This window comes from Chionomys nivalis, chromosome 8, assembly GCF_950005125.1.
Source record: "Chionomys nivalis chromosome 8, mChiNiv1.1, whole genome shotgun sequence".
Lineage (NCBI taxonomy): Eukaryota > Metazoa > Chordata > Mammalia > Rodentia > Cricetidae > Chionomys > Chionomys nivalis.
In genome coordinates, this window is record NC_080093.1 from 52,889,279 (window position 1) to 52,909,605 (window position 20,327).

Genomic DNA, 20,327 nt, shown 5'->3' on the forward strand with positions numbered 1-20,327 from the left:
AAGGAGACAGGGAGGTGATCAGAGGAGACTAGGGTTGATGCTGTACAGGTGTGAGGATGTTATAATGAGGCCTAATGTGTTCTACGCTTAGAAATTTAAAAAAAATTAGTCATGCAGGCGTTCACTTCCACAGGAAAGCATGGTATAGTATAGGTGAGATCAACATCCTCTTTATAGCCCTGCACAGCAGAGCACTTGGGCTTCTGAGATAGCCTTCCCTTCTAGCAGCCTGCCCACCTCCCTGCACCATGCTAGGGGAGGTGGAACTCTTCCATCCCTCCATGCATAGAGAAACAGGACCCAGACCACTCTCCTGCTACCCAGAGCTGTTCCTGGAAGACTGGACATAGGATATGCAAGGTGCTGGTGTATAAAGTGAGGCGGCGACTTGGACCATGCTGTGGTGAAGAAGTAGTTGGATTTCCTTCCGTCATCCAGTGCTAGCATAACTTCGTCCATATTTAGAGTGAGCCCAGGAGCATTCTAGCTGTCAGTGGAGGGAGACAGTCTGACAGTACTAACTTCAACAGTGCTCTGTTGCTGTTAGATACAGGGTCTCCTGCTGCAGCCCACATTGGTCTTAAAGGCACCTTCCTTCCACTGTAGCTTCCAGCTGCTAGGCTCGCGTATAAGACCACCCTCCCCACCAGACTCAACTTGTTCTGCTTGCACATACAGGATTTCCTGATGAAATAAGGCCAACTACTCTTATTTGGGTTTTAGGCTGATACAAGAAGAGAAGGAGAATACGGAGCAGCGGGCAGAGGAGATTGAGAGCAGAGTGGGCAGTGGAAGCTTGGACAATCTTGGTCGTTTTAGATCAATGAGCTCCATCCCCCCCTACCCTGCTTCCTCGCTTGCTGGCTCTTCTCCTCCAGGCAGTGGTCGGTCCACACCAAGAAGGGTCCCTCACAGTCCTGCCCGGGAGGTGGACAGGCTGGGTGTCATGACTCTGGTAAGTGGGACCTTTTCTGCCTTAGCCTGCTGGGGAAGGGTTACACATGGAAGTCACATCTTCCTCCAAGAGGTACCAGATTATAAAAGCTGAAGGGGTGGAGACAGAGGCAGGTGATTTCTGTGAGTTTGAGTCCGGCCTGGTCTACATAGTGAGTTGAGTTAGCCAGTGCTATATAGTGAAACCTTTTTTTTTTCTCTTAAGTTAACTAGCATTTAGTTAGTCACCAATGCAAGTTAATTGTAATACTTAGATGACCAGTCTAGCATGTTACCACTTAGTTGTAGGATGCTAGGCAGGGATCTGGTGCAAGCCAGAAGGGGCTATGCTGCCTGTTTCAGCAGAACTGACTGTGGAGAGCTGTTGTAGCATGTGGAAGAGGCACAGAGAGCCTGGGATGGAGGCCAGTGGTGGAGTGAGCACTGCCTATTCTGTACCAGGCTTCCATCTGCAACACACTTTAAAAAAAAAATGTGTAAAGGAGGCCTTTAGCCCTTCACTGCAGGGTTGTGAAGCTCTGAGGCCTCTAAGCTCTGAGGCACAAAGGACCACTCAGGAGTCCTGTGAACTATGGAGCCAAAGCAAATGGGCATTAATTATGACTGGTTAGCTTGGGAGCACTTTTGTCTCAGAAATGCTATGACCCAGGCGTGCAGATCTCAGAATGCCCAGTGACTGTTGAGGGTTTAGCGTGTACATGATCCTAAGAGCCAACCTACTAAACTCTGTCTCAGTCTGTATCCCAGCCACCTTGCAATGCTGCACCTCTTTTGCTGCTGCTTTCATTCACAGTTTCCATGACACTGGCAGTGGGCATGTAACTAAATCATTTTAATGAGCTGTTGAATAGCACAGTCTCTTGTATTTTGATGCACTGTGTAATGTGTGTCATTAGTGCAGTGGGTAAGATCTTAATTTTAATGGTGTGGTCTGTGACTTTGTCCTTCCAGATACTTTGTAGGAACAGCTCTGTGTCTTTTTTCAGTTTAAGACTGTCCACTTGCTGACTGTCAGTCTGCTTCTATTTGATCCTGACCCCAGATCCCTGTCTGTCTGCCTATCCAGGACCTTATGCTGTGACAGTCCCACCCCCCAGTTTCTGCAGATGACCAGGCACCCAAGTGCACTTCTGCTGCAGTATGCTGGAAAAATGCATTGTTGTGCTTTTTCATGTTCATAATGTATTCTCTGTTGCTCATGTTTCCTGCAAGTGGACACAGCCTGGAAGGGATATGTGGTCTGTGATTCTGCAAGGAAGAGTCCTGATTGCCCATGTGGTACTGATGGAAGCACAGACATAGCCCCTTCTGGTTCTTGTGTCACATGGCTTTCAGCTACCTGCTGAGCAGACTTGCTGTCTTTAATAAGCTCTTATGTTTAATGCTGTGCATCTTACATGGTGTAGGGGCTCTCACTGGTACCTCACTAGCTTTTCTTACATCTTTTCACGGGGGTGGGTGGAGGAGATGCTCTTACTGCTTTAAACAATCAGTATATTTTTGAAAAGTTGTAAACCAAATTCTAGGACTTTAGGAAATGTCCAGTAGTTGGTTAGCGCAAAGCAGGTTTGTTTGACTTTATAATAGATAATGTAACAGCTTCTAATGGAATTTATTAAATTCCAATGTGTTTGCAACTAGCGACAGAGAGGCTGGCTTCGAGTAAGGGTTATTAGAATCCTGCTTACATGGAATGCTGAGTTTTAATACATTGCCTGTGTTCAAACTCAATCTTAGCCAGGTAATAATTACTGTTGCCTCCTGGTTTAACTATCTTGAGAATGTTTATTTCCAGTGATGTTTCCTCTCAGTGCTCAACCTGTGTGTGTCCTTCTGACCCTGCTTAGCAATTTGCCTCACTGGTCCTTGGGTCTTTTCCCACACATGTGCAGTAAACCTGCTCTCTCTCTTTCTCTCCCTCCTTTCTTCACACGCATCTGTCAGCCTAGTGACTTAAGGAAACACCGGAGACAGGTAAATCACATGCTGACCTTACATACTTCGTGCCTCCATGACTGACACACTACTGTAATGTGAAGACAAGTACCCGACAGCAGTATTTAGTTTGATCCTGCATGTCATGTTGGTGGTCATGTGGGAAGCCTGTCCCTGAAATAATAGGACAGAAGTGTCTGTGTCTAATTATTGCATGCTTTTCTGCTATTCAGATTAAAAACAAGAGTTCCTGAGGCAGAGCTGCAGGGGTGTGCTGTGGGGAAGGCTGGGACTACCACCCAGTGAGTTCATACCCATGCCTAGCATGGGCCTAGCATGTATACAAGACATTGTCTTTATTTATTTTTAACAATTTTCTTTCTTTGAGACAAGGTCTTACTCTATAGCTGAGACTGTTTGGAACTCATTGGGTGGCCTAGGTCATCCTTGAACTCACAGCAGTCCCCTTGCTTCAGCCTCATAAGCGCTGGAATCGTTGTCTTAAATTCTTGCATGCATCCATGTGGGATATAGGTCACCTTAGTTATTTCATTTATCAGTGTGGAAACTGAAGCTCCTGTAGTGTGGTGTGGGGTTACAGGTGTGTGTTCAGGACTGTCTGGCTTCAAAAACTGAGCTGGTGGCCAGTTTGCCCTTGAGCCTTTTGCTAGCTGCCCCGATTCCCTGGCAGTATCTAAGAATTGGTGTGAGTGCATCATGTTGGGCAGAGTTGGGAAGAGCTATCAGTAGCCGTTTTGGTGGTTGACCTAGACAGTCTACCGCTTATCTTCCTTGCCTCCAGCCCAGGAGCCTTGCCCTGGGATCAACCTTTCTAGCTCGCTGTACTGTGGAGCAGTCATGGCTTCCATTCCCACTTGTCGCTGATGAGTTTGCCAGTGAGTGTTGCCATATTGGTGCTGTGGTTTTTTGCCTTCTTTCTTTTAAGTTAAAAAAAAAAGTGACACACCTGTGCTGCTCAAACTGTCGATGCACAACAGGAAGGAAGGACACAAGTTCCAGGACAGACTGGGATACAAAGCAAGACCCACCCCTTCACCCCCAACTCAAATTGGCAAGTGGATTTGGCTCAGTGACACAACTGCTCAGTTGTACTACACAGTGTTCTGTTCAGCTCTGCTGGCTTGTGTCAGTGAGGAAACAGTATGTGAACCACACTCACTCCAGCATGGTGACCTCATCTATGGAGCCACATATGGGCTAGTGCTGCAGTGTGGTGTACCCACCCCTCCTTTAGTCCCAATGGCAAACTAAAGTGCTTCTCTACTTGGTAACATAGAAGAGTCTGAATATAGTAGGGATCCTAGTGCCATCCCTTCCTGAAGGAGCACAGAGGACACACCTGAGATCTCTGTCAGGATTTTGGGACCAGATTGGGAGCTGTTGTGAGTGAGGCTCTGCTAAGGAGTGTGATAGCATCCTCAGCATGTGAATTGCTCCTGAGCTCAATTCTTTGGTTTGTGTTTAAATAATGATTCCATTTTTAAGCTGTTAACATTTCTTTCAGAGTTTCTAGTCATGGTGGATAGCCATGGAGGAGGTGATGGAATGATGGCCTCCTGCATGCTAAGCATGTGCCCTTTGGAACCTGGCCCAGGCCCATGATGCTCACTGCTGTTTTGAGATCATCTTAGACAGGGAGCTGCAGAGTGCATCTGCTGCTGGCTAGTGCCTCAGCTCAGCCTGGCCCTGAGCTGATGGGGTTGCAGTAGGACCATTGATCCTCAGTGCCGTTTTAGTACTCAGCTGCCAGCCTTCCTGTGCATGCAGATGCTTGCCATGCTTTATGAAATCTGTCTTTCTTTAGAACCAGACAGTGCAGCTGTATCCATAGCACCCAAATGGGGTGAAACTGTTCACTGCTGTGGACCCTCCTCTGTATATACTCATTGCCATCTTAGTGACGTACACAGGATTATTCTGTCTAAATCAAAGCTCTTAAACTGCATTCATGTCTCCACGTATAGCCTGCAGTACAAATACCCAGAAATGGAGCCATACACATGGGTGTGGCTCATGGTCTCTAGCTGTTCTGTGTATTCCCAATCCCCAGACAGGAAAGTGCTAATTACTTGCCAGGGAAGACTGCCTCCCCAGTGTTCCCACAAAGTGGCTGGAGGAGGCCTGTCGAGAGCTCCTGGTCAGTAAGAGCTGGTTGTCCTCTTATGTTGATGATGATGCAGTTGATAGCATGGATCAGTTCTTGGTTGGCTCTCTTGTTGGGCATTGGCCTCTGATGTGCTTAGACTTCAGGGAGAAGTTGTTGGTGTCCTATGCTTCATACTTTTCCTAGAGAGATGGGCTGTGACTCACACTGTTCTGTGCTGTTTGTTTCCCTTCTGGACAGCAGTCCTGAAGATGGTATGAACTAAAATGCAGCCTTTTAGCCAGGCACAATGGTGCCACCTGTAACCCTAACACTGGGGAAGCGGAGGTAGTGCATTTCCAAGGTCCATCTCAGAACAAAACCACAAACAAAAAAAAAGGGCATGCTTTTGTGTTAGCAGAAAGTGGCTAATAGATCTTTGAGTACACTGTTCACTGTTCTTGCCCTTATCTTGCCTTCAGTTGCCAGCTTCCAGAGAAGAGGTACGAGACGACAAGACGACGATAAAATGTGAAACCTCTCCCCCCTCCTCCCCGAGGCCCCTGCGCTTAGACAGGCTGCACAAGGGCGCACTGCACACGGTCAGCCATGAGGACATCAGGGACCTGAGGAAGTAAGAAGCAGGGCTGAGGACAGCAGTCCGTGTGTGGAGCTGTGCTTGTCTTGGGTTGAAGAATATTAATAATAATTTTGGGGGAAAAAAGCAGATTTTAAAGAGTTTCAGGTTATTCAGTTGAAGTTACTGACATTGGCCCAGGTGTTTCCAGCAGCAGGGCCTATCTGGGAAGATTGCAAATAATGGTGCTCCAGGGCTGCACAGCCTTGTTCACACACAGGTGCCTCTATGGTTCTGGAGGGTGCCATTCTACCGACTGAGAGGAATAAGATCGGTTCAGGACCCCCGAGACCAGATTTATTTGCTCCACATGGACAGAGGGCAGGGAATAAGAGACAAAGACAGGAGATAGAAGACAAGGGAGAAGGGGAGGGGAACAAGGGAGAAGGGACAGGGTTATTTGTCCTGGAGTTGGAACAAAGGACTGCCTCTGGATACAGAGGAGACAGATGTAACACATAGAAAAATGGCAGTTTATAAAGGTACAAGGGGAAACCTCATGTTAGGATGAGGTGCTTAATTTTAATTTGGCCTGTTAATTAGGTGAACCGGAGGAGTGTTTTGATTGCTGGACTTCAATACTTTGATAGTTGGATTTTGGTAGTCAGCCTCAGGAAGAGGAAGTGGCTCAATAAGGAAATAGACCTTGGGGACTAGCTTTAGAAGTGCAATCTAATGGTTTTTTTTAGCAAGGCAGAAGGAATGATAGAGAAGGGCAAAGCCTGCCAGAGTCATGCTCGCCATGCCTGAGCTCAGAGTCCCTTCACTGACAGCCTGGCTTCTCATATTCTCTTGCTTTCTTGGTCTCCAAGTTGCTGGGCAGTTTGTGTTTTTCCCACCTCTTTATTAAAATGCTTCCTGTCAGGAAACTAAAAGCCTATTTGCTTGCTGTGACCAATGGCAGAGTTTCTGTGCTGTCCTGAGCAGGGCAGGGGAGGGCACTTGGACAGTAGCTCTTACCCAGCTCTGCACGTAGTAAGCATTGTTTTTGGCTGGCAGTGGATTTCTCTGGTCTCCATGGGCATCTCACTGACTGAGCCCAGGGCTCCCTTTCCAGCCAGTTAGTGTCCATGCCTCCTCTTGAGAGGAGTTTCAAGTCCTAGAGAAGCTGGGCATTCAGAATCAGGCTTCCTTCTGAGCATCCTTGGCAGCCTTTGTCATTGCACAGCATACTGTGAGAGACTTGGTGAATCTCAGGAACTCTGAGGACCAGTTATTAAAAATGTAGAGTGTCCGGCTGGGTGTGGTAACTTAGGTCTCTATAAGCCTAGTGTTTTCAAGGCTGAGACAGGTTTTCATGAGTTCCAGGCCAGTCTAGGCTAGAGTGAGAGCTTATCTCAAAAACAACCCAGAAAAATGTAGCAGTGCCTATGCATGGGCTCTCATGTTATGATAGAGCTCTGATAAAAGTCCATTTTATTTCCTTGAAGCTCCACAGGCTCCCAAGATGGTCCAGTGAGCAACCCTAGCAGCAGTAATAGTAGTCAGGACTCCCTCCACAAAGCCCCAAAGAAGAAGGGCATCAAGTCCTCCATTGGCCGCTTGTTTGGCAAGAAGGAAAAGGGCCGGCCTGGGCCACTGGGGAAGGAGTCACCAGGACAAGGTTGGTAGGTTTGCAGTAAGCATCTTTTTTCTTCTCCTTCTCCTCCATTTCCATCATCATCATCATCATCATCATCATCATCATCATCATCATCATCATCATCATCATTTTTATTTCATGTGCATTGCTGTTTTGCCTGCATGCATATCTGTGTGAGGGTGTTGAGTCCTCTAGAACTGGAGTTACAGACAGTTGTGAGCTGCCATGTGGGTGCTGAGAATTAAGCCTAGGTCTTCTGGAAGAGCAACCAGTGCTCTTAACCACTGAGCCATCGCTCCAGCCCCTGCAGTAAGCATCTTAACAAGGGTGTGGGGTGCTCCTGGGTACCTGCTGTGTCTGCTCATTCTCCACATGCCACCATACTGCTGGACATTCTCTAGTGAGCATGGGCCCTCAAAGGTGGTACAGCTATGACCCAAAGAGCAATGGCTAGCAGTTCAGATACACCAGGTGTCTTGGCCAGGAATAGCTCTCAACTCTCAGTGTGAACTTAATTACCTATAGAGAACAGACCTGAACTTTGCTCTGCCATGTTGATTTACTTAAGTCTGGGGTCTCTGCTTCCTCGTAGCTGGTGTTTCAGAGACAGAAAATTCATCTCAAGATGCCTTGGGACTCAGCAAACTGGGAGGACAAGCTGAGAAAAACCGTAAACTTCAGAAAAAGTAAGCTTCTCATTGCGTTTCCATACTAGGTGGTTCTCAGGGTTAATATTTAGGTTTCATCTGGTATCAAATTCTGTGCACAGCTGTGTGTATGCATAGCCTTCTGAAAAATAGCTCCATGCCGAGGGGAAGGGAAGTGGAGACAGGAGGGTCCCTGGAGCTTGCTGTCTAGCCAGTCTAGCCAGATGGTCAGGCTCCAAATTCAGTGAGAGACCCAGTCTCAGAAAGTTGTGTGGAGATCAATAGAGGAAGATGCTTGATATTGAGGCATCTTTCTGTGACCTCTGCATGTATCTGAAGTGTACCTGCATACATGAACAGGTACATATGCATACCCCTCCAACACACACATGTGTAATTACAGTCTTTTTTAACCCACACTTCCTCAAGACGGGAACATTTATGACACATAGAAGGCATTTGCCTGCATTCCTGACACTGTGGAAAGTGTCTTGCTGAGGTGGCATGCTCCAGAACTCATCTTTGGAGTCTGAATCCTGCCCTCAGGTCAGTTCTGTGCCTCCGGGGAGTCATGTAGCCCCATGTCTATTTTCCTCATCTGTAAGATGAGAGTCATGGCAACTTATCCTGGATGGCTTTTCTGAGTATTAAATAGGATGGTGGTTATCTTGAAGAGTGATAAGAGGACTGGGATATGGCTCAGCTGATAGAGTGCTAACCTAGAATGCACAAAGCCATGGCCTCCCAACCAGCACTATATAAACTGAGCATAGTGGCATGTGTCAGATCTCAGAGGTACAGGCAGGAGGATCAGAAGTTCAAGGTCATCATCTGCTATATAGTGAGACTGAAACACTTAAGACTCGGTCTCACATAAATAGCTCTAAGTCTTGCAAATTGTCTAAATAGCTGAGCTCTAAGGGCAGCCGCAGTGACTGGGCCCATGTGAATGGCTCTCTGGAAGTACTTGCCACAGTGTTTTCTCTTGGTAGACTGTCTTATCACAGATAGATTTAAGAATTTATAATCTATTAAGTTTCAATTCTGCATTAAGTCTTGAAAGACTGGCTCAGGGTAAAAGAAATGTGTTTGCAAAGAGGAAAAAGTCAGTAAAATAAATTGCTGTCCTGAAAATTAGTAGTACTATTTGGGATGGCTGTCACTCCAGGGCCAGTGTATGTGGGTTTGCTCTGCATAGAATGACCGTCTGGAAGCTTAGCTTCATCTAGAAACAGTGAGAGAAAAACAGACAGGATGAGACAGTGCATCAAAGAACAGGCAGAGGGCGTAGAATAGAAGTGAGAGTTGAACTGACATGGCGAAGTAGGTTGAGCCAGGATGGACTGGATGGTTCTACAAAGGGTCCTGAGTGCTGGAGACAGTGTACTGCACCCAGAATGGTGCTCACCTTGCCAGAGGCTGCCTGATCCACTCAGCAGCAGAAGAGATCCTCAAGTCAGGAACTGGCCACAGGAAATGAGTCTGAGTCTTCAATCACACACTCACATACATTTCTTTGGGCTGGGGAGATGGCCTGCCATGTAAGCACGAAGACTTGAGTTTGGATCTCAAGCACTCTTGTAAAATGTGGGTGTGGTGGTCTGCACCTGGAACTTAGTGCTGGGGGCTCAGAGACCAGTCAGTCTAGCCAGTGAGTGAGCTTTAGGTTTAGTAATAGAACTGTCTCAAAACAAGGTTGAGCAGCATTGTACATGCCTTTAATCCCAGCACTAGGTAGGCAAAAGCAGGTGAATTCCCTAGTTTTAGGCCAGCCTGGTCTACATAGTGAGTACATAGACTATACCCACATACCCAAAAAATTTTTTAAAGAATTTTGTTACTTTAGTCACTGTGTTTTAAGCTTTGGGACCAGTGGATAAAGAGTTTTTATTACCTGGAAAACTGACTAGCAGGAAAATAAATGTTGGTGACATTAAATGCCCTCTCTCCTTTGTGTGACAGGGTCTTGTGTAGCTCAGACTGGCTTCTAACTCGTGACAATCCTGCCTCAGCCTCCCAAGTGTTGAGATTATAAGCGTAGCAGTCACACCGTCTTACCACATTTACTTTGATAGTTACACGGAACAGAAAGGCCAAGTGGCTCTGTAGCTAGAAAGTGACTACTGGTAGTTGGGTAGGTCTCAGAAGTCCCACATGGGAAAACTGACTGAGTTCAGAGGGTATTGTGAGAGTTAAGGGGTCAGCCCCATTCCCAGGTGAAGTGGAGAGGAGGGAGGCATCTCGGGGTTGAGTCACCTAGACTTGGGTGTCTGTAGTTATGGATGTTCTTTCCGTCCCATGACACATGATTGGTGAGAGATGTGCTGGCTTTGTCATAGCTGTGTTTGGTTATACAATTACAAACTGCCCGGTAGGGAAGGCTCAGTAGGCAGAGGGAAGCCAGTGATAGCCACCTTTCCAGGTCCTGCTACCTATGATTGATTGTCCTTGAGGTCCCCTAACTGGTTCCTAATTCGTGCCCTACAACCTCTACACTGTTTATGCTGCTGCCAGTGGCCTGTGCTCTAAGGACCAGCAAAGGCTGTTTCCAGTGCTAGGAGGAAGTTCAGGGCATCACAGGGGGCTGCAGACTCCAGGTAGCTACTGAGGGCTGCAGTGTGCTTGCTTATCTGCCTGTTTTGCATGATCTATTACTACCACATAACAGAGGTCCTAGCAGAGTGCCCAGTTGGAGAAGACTTAGTCCATTCATTGTGACTTTAGCATAGAAACCTGATGACCAGGCCACATACACAGGAAGGGCACTGCCTGGTGTCCTCCGAGTTTTCACTTTTATTAGGGGTTGGACTACAAAGAGGGACAGTGCTGCTTCCTGTGGCTTCTTCATCTGTTCTGTTAAGTGATACCACCTGTCTGTAGACAGAAGTCACAAAACAATCCCACACCAGTTTGGAATTATGATTAATAAAAGGGTTATTTATTTAAGGGAAAACTTACAGATCACTGTCCTAGACAACAGCCCTCTGAGCAAACAGGAACAGAGTCTAGTAGCTGGAAGCAGAGCCTTGAGCGAGGGAGGGGGGGGAGGGCAGGACTACTTTTAAAGCAAAAGAGACCACGCCCCAGTGGGCTGATATCTTTAAGGCTATTGGCTGAAGGAGGAGCGGAAGGAGCTCCATCTTTGAGAATTTGTCTGGAGGAAGCAGAAAGTGGTGTGTGTGTGTGGTGTCCCCATCGCCCCCCCCCCCCCCCCCCCCCCCCGTCACTAGTTGGTGGCCCAAGACTTCAGCTCCCTCCCTGTAGCTAGGACTGGTATCCATCCTGCAGACCCTCACTACCTCAGCTCCACATGAGCACACTTGGCTATCTCTTTTCTAGTTTATGAGTAGCCCCATTCCTCAGATGGGAAGTGCTATTTTGACTGCCTGAGACACCAAATAGTGCTGCTGCCCTGGAGATATGCTGCTAGCCAGTGATGAAAGACAGCCATTGACTGTAGATGCCAAGGATAACTGAAGAAACCAAGCCTGAAGCTGTCTGTGACATTGTGACTGAAGGGAAAGCCCTGATCTGGGCAGTTACTGCAGAGCCAGGATTTGGAGGTTTGATTTTGGTTTTACAGAGCTGGTTATCACACAAAATAGTTTTCTTTAAAAATGAAAGATTCTGAAATCTCTGGCTGCCACACATGCAAACACGGAGAAATTAATTTGTAACAAAGAACCTGTGTGTGGGTTTAGAACCCATGCTTTTTTTGTTTGTTTGTTTTTATGTGTGTGCATGTGTGTGTTTTCCGAGACAGGGTCTCACTGTGTAGTTCAGGATGTCTGGGAATTCACTGTTTAGACTAGACTGACCTTGAGTTCACAGAGATCCATCCACCTGTCTCTTCCTCCCGAGTGCTGGGATTAAAAGTGTGTGCTACTACATCTGATTTTTTGAACCATTCTTACATGTTTAAGGTCTCAGCACTAGGTATCCATCTGTCAACCTTCATGTACTCTCTTTGTGGACAGTGTAAAAAAGGGTGTGACACCCAGCTTTTACCCTCACACCATATGAACTTAGGTATAGGAACTACTGGGTGCTTGTCAAGCTGGTGCTCATTCTTTCAGAAGAGGTGGGATTCTGTGGGATCATGCAGGCACCCTGTAGTAAACATAAGCTAGTGTGCTGTGGGTGGTGCCAGTGAATGGAAGCTCAAGGGAAGTAGGTAAGTACCTGTTGTACTTTGGAAGCCTGTCAAAGATGCCTACTTAACTGGTTGTTCTGAATGTGTTTCCCTCATAGGCACGAGCTGCTGGAAGAGGCCCGCAGGCAGGGTTTGCCTTTCGCACAGTGGGATGGGCCCACGGTGGTGGTATGGCTGGAGGTATGTTCTCTTCACATGCTGCTTTATGGGAACTCACTGAGGTGTCTCACACTTGCCTAATGGTCTGACTTTCTTGTTCCTGTGTCTAGCTCTGGGTTGGGATGCCTGCCTGGTATGTGGCTGCTTGCCGAGCAAATGTCAAGAGTGGTGCCATCATGTCAGCCCTGTCAGACACCGAGATCCAGCGGGAGATAGGCATCAGCAACCCTCTGCACAGGCTGAAGCTGCGGCTGGCCATCCAGGAGATTATGTCACTAACCAGCCCTTCTGCCCCACCCACATCCAGGACGGTAAGTTCACATGTTCTTATGCTCTGGGAGGAAGGACTGCCTCCTGCAAGGCTATGGACCAGTCATCCTGCTTTCTTGGGTCTTTGCAACCCCAGCAGTTTTCATTTAAAACACGTCTGCATATGCCATAAAAACTATTGCGTATGTGAATTGGATGACCCAAGAACAGCAAGAATTTTGGGCTAGGGCATAGCTCTGTGTAAAGTACTTGCCTAGCATGTGAAAGGTCCTGGGTTCATCCTCAGCATTGGACAAAGGCTTTCATGAAAGCTTGTCTGAAGCTGAGTATGAAGCCCTCTGTGATCTCAGTACATGGGAGTCTGAAGATCGGAGCTTTGAGTCCAGCAGGGGCAACAGCATATCATGTTAAAAATGAAAGTTTTGTCTAGAAAAACTTCAAAAAGCAAGAGATTTAAAGGTGGAAATTCATTCCTATAAACCTCCCTTGCATTTATTGTGCCCATCATCCTGAGGGCTTCTGGGCAGGAGCTAAGGAAGTTCTTACTCTATACTAGTACTTCCTGCCTTTTGACTTTCATGTCTGATGACCCCTGACCACACAGAACTGGCGTTTGTATTCCCACACAGATGTGCTACTTGCTGAGCAGCTCACACAGTCCAATGCCTGTGACTTCTTCACAGAGCAACTGTAGGGATCAAGGGTCTCTGACTCCCTAGGGCAGTTGCTGGCCTTGGCCTCTGCATCATCTGTCAGAGTGGTGGGACTGTACCCTCTTCATCTGCAGCTGCCTCTAAGTAGGGTGTGAACAGGAAGGGCAGCTCCTTTTGATGGGGCACAGGTGTGCTGGAAAGTAAACCAAGAGAAAACAGACCGTTGCTGAATTAAAATCCAGTACCTTTCCTCCTCCCCATGAACTCTGCCCTGGTATGATTTGGAGGCAGTGTGTGAGCTGCTTGCATTTTCTGTGGAGTGCTAGCTCTGCAGAGCATCTTGGTGGCACCTATTGAATGCTGATGATGACACTAGTGAAGAAGAGCTGCTGCCACCCAGCATCCTGGTCATTAGAGAATTCACTCTTTCTTCTCACTGGACAGTGTTTTTTCCCTGCAAAAACCAAAAGGGAAAGCAGATACGGCCATACTCCTAACTTAGCTTGGGTGGCTCTGGAGAAACTCCTGGAGTACCTTTGAGACACTTTCTGCAATAGCCCAAGGCCTGATCCTGGGCTCAAAGTTAAAGTGTTGAGGTTTTTCTGCTCTCTGTGGAATGAACACTGGGCTTTTGTCTTCAGTTATAGCTCAGAGCTCTTCCCCCAGAATGGCTTTTGTTGCCACAGTCCCTTCTGTTCCTTGGTATTTCATGTCATAAAGGCATGTTCACTGTGGCCCCTCCAAAGTCCTCAACTGTGCTCTTACAGGGAGCTCCCACCATTTCAGCTAGCTTGAAAGTATTCCCGCCACACTGTCAGGCATAGGCAGAGATTCCTCTCTGGAGCTTACTTACATCAAAGCAGACTGGTCCCTTATCTGGCTCTGACAGGGATCTAGTGGGGACACAGTGTGGTTAATTTTGGCCTTTCTGGCCTGGTCATCTGGTGTACCTGCCAGTTGGAAGAGGGGCCTCCTGCTGCTGTTGAAATGAGGCTGCTTGTGGAAAGTGCTCCCTTTGGACGTGCTAGAGATCACACCCAAGGCCTTGCACTTGCTAGGCAACTCTGCCACTCAGCCCTACCTCCAGACCAGCTGTGATAGTGCGTGTGGAGGTCTGAGAGAACAAATATTTCTACAAGTCTAAAATGAACTTTCTTTATTTACATACCTCAGGGGTGGGTACAGCAACGCAGCTCTGGAAGCTGTGAGCACCTCTGTGTTGACAGCTGCTGGCAGGTGTAGCTGCTGGCCAGATGGCTGGGTTATTGTAGCTTTTTTTGTCATCTTCTGTGAAGAGTGGCCTTTGCCTCAGGCTCCTGTGCCTGAAGTTTATGTGTGTGCCCTCTCCTCCTGTCATGCTTCCCTGGCCCGGAATGTGGCTGGTACACGGGGTACCTTAGACCACGGGAAATGTCTGGTTGACACATGAAGAGATGGAAACACTCACAGCCACGCCGCAAACGGTTAGTCACTGCAGCCTGCGTTTGCAGAGCACGTGGTGTGTTAGACCAGCTTGGGCTTGGACTTTCCATTGGGAATGGATGTGTCCCCTTTGGTCATCAGCTATGTGTGCAAACTAGAGTTTGTTTTTATTTTAGTTGTTTTTTTTTTTCCCCCAGGATGTTAAGGCTGCAGATATGCTTATTTAAATAGAGTTGATTCACCCTGGGGAAAGAGCTCAGTTTAATACCCCTCTGTGACAGTGGAACTTTTCTCTCTCACTGATAGGCTAGCATGGAAAAGGGTGTGTTCCTTGCATGAAAACCCCAAGCTGCTGGTGCTGCATAGACTGCATGCTGCTGTGACCCAGCATGCTCACACATCCAGCTGTCCCTATTTGCTTGCTTACCTTACCATAGTTTACAAACACTAACAGTTTGTTCTTTTGCATTCCTAACCATGTAACATCAGGAAGACGAGGAGGGAAGCTGGGCTCAGGTTGGCGTCTTTCTCTACCTCCCTTCACTGTGTGGCAACAGAGAAAGTGTCTGGGGTGGGGACATGTGTGACTTGTCTTTCTGGATGTTCCTAGCATCCCAGTCTGTTCTGTGTGGCTAATGATTTGAAAGCCTTAGACAAGCCCAGAGCAGGCTTGCCAGCCCCTCATGGACAACTTTGAACATTCTCACAGGAGCCCTGGCAGCAGTTCTGCATGAGCACAGGCTTATGTTAATATGGGGTCCCTTACACAGGGGTCCCCACCTTATAAGAGAGTGCACATAGCTCCCTGCTAGAGTCAGTTTAGTTTCAAGATCCACTGGTAGAAAAATTGTGAAATAATTTGCAAACCTGAGAGGCATGTTGCCTTTTCCTATGTGATATTCTACTGATTGCTGCCCTAAGGCTGTGTGCATTTAAAGATCTTACTAGGGTAATTCTCAGAAGTGAGGCTGCTTTTTGTCTCAATGGATGTTTCCATTTTCTTGCTGAAGTTTTTGTTACATTTATTTATTTGTGTTTGTCTATGTGTCTGTGTGCATGTGCCATAGCGAGGTCAGAGAACAACTACGGGAAGTCAGTTTTCTCATTCCCTAATGTGTGTTCTGTTCTTAAGCTTGGTGGCCTTTACCCACTGAGCTGCCTTCTTGTGTACATGTTCTCAGTTCTCTGGCTCTTCAACACCCAAGGAGCTCTTCCTGAGTTCTTTGCCGTCTCCGCTTGGGTGAATGAGAGTTGTGCCTTCTTTGTTTCCTAGCAGCATTCATTGCTGAGACTGAACTGTGTACTTGGACACAGTTTTCCCAAACACAAGGCAGTGGCCCCCCTCTATATCAAAGTGTTGCCAGTGATTCAGGGGAAAGAACATGGACTCTGGTCTGGTCTTACTGTGGGCTCTGCCTTACCTCAGCAATCAACTCATTCACTATTCAGTCTGGCTATCTGCTCCTTACAGGATGGACAGTCAAAGTGGTCAGCAGGATGGTTTCTGATGATTGCAGTGCACCTCACATCTCCAGGCAGAGTGATTCCAGTTCTTTGCGTGCACAGCTGCCTGTGAGCAGCATGCTTTCAGTGTAGTGTGAAGTGGGGGGGGGCTCATGTCCTCCCTCACAACCCTCTTCTCAGCTGAACTGTCAGGGCAGAGGTGTCAGCCTGCACCCCCAGACCCCAGGATAGTCACCTGTGGACACTGCAGAGCCACCAGCAATCAGTGTGGCCATGACTCTGCTTCTTCGTAGCCCAAGTTTTTCTCTGAGCTTGAGTCTAGATTGTGTTACCACTGTACAGGGTTCTCCTCTCTCCAAGAGGTTCTGTGTGTTCCTTTTCCTGGGTTGTATCAGCATCCTTGGAGTAGAGATAAACTGAGCCTTCACTGCAGCTACCACCACAAAGGAGTGATTGGCGTGCCTGGGAAACACTCAGAGATAGGATGATGCTGTCTCATTTGGCCCTTTCTTTAAAGGTTTTTTCTCATTCTGCCTGTCAAAGGAGGCAGAGCCAGCAGGGTCCCTGTGCTAATGCACAATGGGATCTCGTGATGGCCCAGAGTACTTAGGGACAGTCATAGACTTCTAGTAGAGCTGTAGTGTTCGTGTTGGATCTGACTCATTCTATTGTGGCTGGAGCAGGTGACCAGGCAGAGGGAGGCTGCCTTCATTTCCCAGTATCAAATCACCTACTCTCTATGCTTGCAGTGCATTCATTCCATGGCACAGACCTGCTTAGCCAGCTTTGCATTTTTATGGGGTTTAATGGCATTAGAAATGATGTTTTAACCAGGGTTTCCAGATGGTTGTTAGTCTGGAATGGGTCCCTGTTCTTGCTGCCCAGCACAATCTGTGTTTTAGCACTGCGACTTCCTGTCTCAGTTGGTCCTGTCCTCTGTGAATGAAAGGACCAACTGTCTTCCTTCCCTGCTCACATGCTTTGTGTGTCTTCTTGCCTTGTGCTGGTGACCCAATGCTGTAGTTAGTGTAGATGGAGACATCTGTACTTCTTTGTGGACAAGCATTCAGTTCTTCTCCTTCTTGGGTGCTCTGCTGTGGGGAGGCAAATTCACTCCATTCCTAGAGTGTTGAATGCCCCACAGTGAAGCCAGAAGCCTTTCACGTGTTTCTGTATCCTCTGTAGTATTAGGCTTTTACAATTTCTTGATAGACAAAATTTCTTCGTTCTTTTCCCCAAATGTTGATCTAGCTTATGTTCTGTGACAATAAGCTTCTTCATGTCTAGTCTTATTTTAGTTTGTTATGGATGGCTTGCTGGTATTATAGACTCTTACACTGTTGCTTTGAAAGTATGTTAATTTGCAAATATTTGGAAGGTATTTAGATATTTTAGCCACTACTAGTTATCCCTTTGAGACAAAATCTTGCTGTGTTGCCCAGGCTGTCCTCTAACTCTCAACTTCAAACAGTCTTCATCCCATATTGGCCTGGTGAGTAGGTGAAACTATGGGCGTGTGCTCCCATATTTGGCTAATTGCTGGTTTCCTTCTCTCTCCCCCTCCTTCCCACTTAACCTTACAATTGGGTCTTGCTCTGTAGCCCAGACTGATCTCCAACTTGTGACTGTCCTCCTGCCTCGTAAGTACTGGAATTACAGATTCTAATTCATTTTCTTCTGAGGCAGAAAATACTGTATGATTTAACTTCAAAGCATATTGAGCTGGGGTGTTGCTCTGTGGTGGAGCTGTGCTTAATGTACGTGAGGCCTGGTTCAGTCTCAGCACCACACCAAGCCAGACACATTCTGAATGAGGTGATGGGCCTGTGCATCTGTTGCCCACTACTTAGGAGGCTGAACAGGAGCATCACGTCAGCCTGGAAAGTTGACTTGTATTTCAAAATGATGACTTCCCAGGACCGCGTGGTCTGGTGGGATAGAGTGTGAGGGCTGCATCTTATCCTCGGTAGTATCCTCTCATGGAAAAGAAGGGATGTATTCTAGTATCAGGTGGAGGATTCTGGAAAACATAAGCAGGTCAAGTTGATTGATACTGCTGCTTCAGTCTGCATTGTGCTGCAGGGTCTTTTCAAGGTAAAGCTGCTTTCCTATAGTTTTTAGCACACCCCCCTTTCTGTTTTTGTTTGGAAGGAGTGTTGAAGTCTTATTTATAATTTTATATTTGTTCTTTTCTTCATTTAATCCTGTTAGTTTGTCTCTTTAAAAACATTTTTTTTCTGATAAACTTCTGCTGATTTTTTTAAAATAAACATTTATTTAGGAAAAAGTGTTAAGACCAAAGTCAGAACAGCCAGAGAGAATTTTAATGAGTCAAATTGAACCCATCCTTCAAACTTGTTCATGAGTCGTGGTCATTCTCAGTTGCTGTGTTAACAGCTGGTTCGGAAGGGGCTCTGCAGTTGACTGTGGTTTCTTTATGGCTTGTTAACAGATAGGCTATCTCAGCAGTGAGTCCTTTTTGTATGCAGTCTCACTAGAGTGTAAACAGTAGGGATGGGAGATCGATCACCTAGGCGTTACCAAGACTAGTATTGTCATTAGTTTAGTCTTCGCAGATTCAAAATCCATAACTAACACCACCAACTTGCTAAAAGCAGACGCTAGCATATGGGGACATGAACCACGAGTGGATTGGCAACGAGTGGCTACCCAGCCTAGGCCTGCCGCAGTACCGCAGCTACTTCATGGAGTGCCTTGTAGATGCCCGGATGCTGGACCACCTGACCAAGAAAGACCTGCGAGGGCAGCTGAAGATGGTTGACAGCTTCCACAGGCAAGTGGGCGCTTGCTACACCTTCTCTCTGGCCCTAGGCCTGCCCTTTCATCAGCTCCGCATAACCTTTTTGTGTCTTTGTAAATAGAAACAGTTTCCAGTGTGGAATTATGTGCCTGAGAAGGCTGAATTATGACCGAAAAGAACTGGAAAGAAAAAGAGAAGAGAGTCAGAATGAGACAAGAGGTGAGCTCCTGTCTGGGCAGTCGTCTGGCTTCTGCAGGCAGTGCTCTATCTAGCCTCAGTGGGGTGGAGCATCTGCCAGGTAGCACCAAGAGGATTCCTGGGAGGCTTTAGGGGAGGCACTGGCCTAATGTGAGAAGGGAGGCAAGGGAATGATCTAGAGCTTGCCAGTACAGTCTGCAGTCCTGGTATTTTTCCCGTGACCTAAGAGTTTTCCTTTGGTCATGTGTGTCCTGTGTTGACACTTAGAAATGCAGAATAGAGCTGAGTCTGCTGCATAGTCACTGGAATAAGTGAAATGCAGGGCTGTGGAGTATTCAAGGGTCTTGACTCCATAGGAAAGGCAGGAGGCCCTAAGACTGCCCTCAGTCAGCCCTTGAGGACAGCAAGACGGGTGAGGGAGGGAGTACATCCAGGAACAGTCCTGCAAGAATAGGGACTGTAGGGTGGCTGCTCTCCTCTAGGGCCTTCTTTCCTGCTGCAGCCCCAGTGATCCAGTTACTGGCTCGAGGAGAAAGTCTCAGAAGTCAGGAGGTTATTGGTGATCCTAATGTTGGTATTGAGCTGAGTTAGCACTAGATGCTGTTCTAGTCTCTGTCTCTACTCTCTTTGCTGCTTACTACAGCCCCAGAAACACTGTTTTTAATAGGAAAAAATATGCAAAAACAAAACAAAAAAACAAAACTAGAGGTGAAGATGTGTGGGAGAGAGCCTGGTGCTTGTGAGCATGTGTGAGTGCACATGTGAGTATATGGGGGTATAGCTCAGTGTATAGCCTTTCCCTAGTGTCTCACATGTTAGAGGGCCTGTACTTGAACTATGGCATGTTTAAAATAAGAGAAAAACAGGAGCAAACTGTCTGAGATGGCACATTTGAAGGGTAGTTTGCTCAGTTGACTTACTGTGAATCCTGGGAATTACCTCTTTTTTTCCAGAGCAGCACCTAGGGATAAAATGTCAAGTCTACTGCACTGTTTTCAGTGGTCCTCTGTCTTTCTACACTTGACAGGAACTGTCTTTGGAAATGCTTGGGCATATTTTTAGACTGTCTATTTTTAGGTCTCCATTATTACTAGTGGAGTACTGTACTTGTCACAAGGTGTGACCTCCAGTGCTTCTGTGCTGGATAATGTTTTTCAGTTTCTCTGTGAGTACGAGGCTTGGTGATTTATGTTTGTGACCCCCTAACATTCAGGAAGCTAAGGCATAAGGACCAAGTTAGTTCAAAGCCAACTGAGGCTTCATAGTGAGACCCTGTCTTAAGAAATTTTGGGAAAAACATTGAAGATATTTGTGTCATATGCTGGCTAGTTCTGTCATCTTGACACAATCTAGAGGCACTGGAGAGAAGCGAGCTTCAATTGAGAAAA

General features: G+C 47.0%; 1 protein-coding gene across 7 annotated transcripts in view; it reads left to right on the top strand.

The window, feature by feature from the left end:
* Positions 1–20,327, top strand: part of Ppfia1 (PTPRF interacting protein alpha 1) — an 84,651-nt gene that overhangs the window by 56,380 nt on the left and 7,944 nt on the right. For 2 of the 7 annotated variants that reach the window (XM_057779643.1, XM_057779646.1), the window contains exons 16-26: positions 724–955; positions 2,899–2,928; positions 5,476–5,627; positions 7,061–7,233; positions 7,805–7,898; positions 12,111–12,192; positions 12,282–12,482; positions 14,495–14,557; positions 15,006–15,032; positions 18,599–18,774; positions 18,863–18,960. In XM_057779643.1, coding sequence (XP_057635626.1) covers positions 724–955; positions 2,899–2,928; positions 5,476–5,627; positions 7,061–7,233; positions 7,805–7,898; positions 12,111–12,192; positions 12,282–12,482; positions 14,495–14,557; positions 15,006–15,032; positions 18,599–18,774; positions 18,863–18,960 — 1,328 coding nt within the window. The remainder of the gene's footprint in view (positions 1–723; positions 956–2,898; positions 2,929–5,475; positions 5,628–7,060; positions 7,234–7,804; positions 7,899–12,110; positions 12,193–12,281; positions 12,483–14,494; positions 14,558–15,005; positions 15,033–18,598; positions 18,775–18,862; positions 18,961–20,327) is intronic. The other 5 variants (XM_057779648.1, XM_057779649.1, XM_057779644.1 and 2 more) reach the window with 4 other exon arrangements.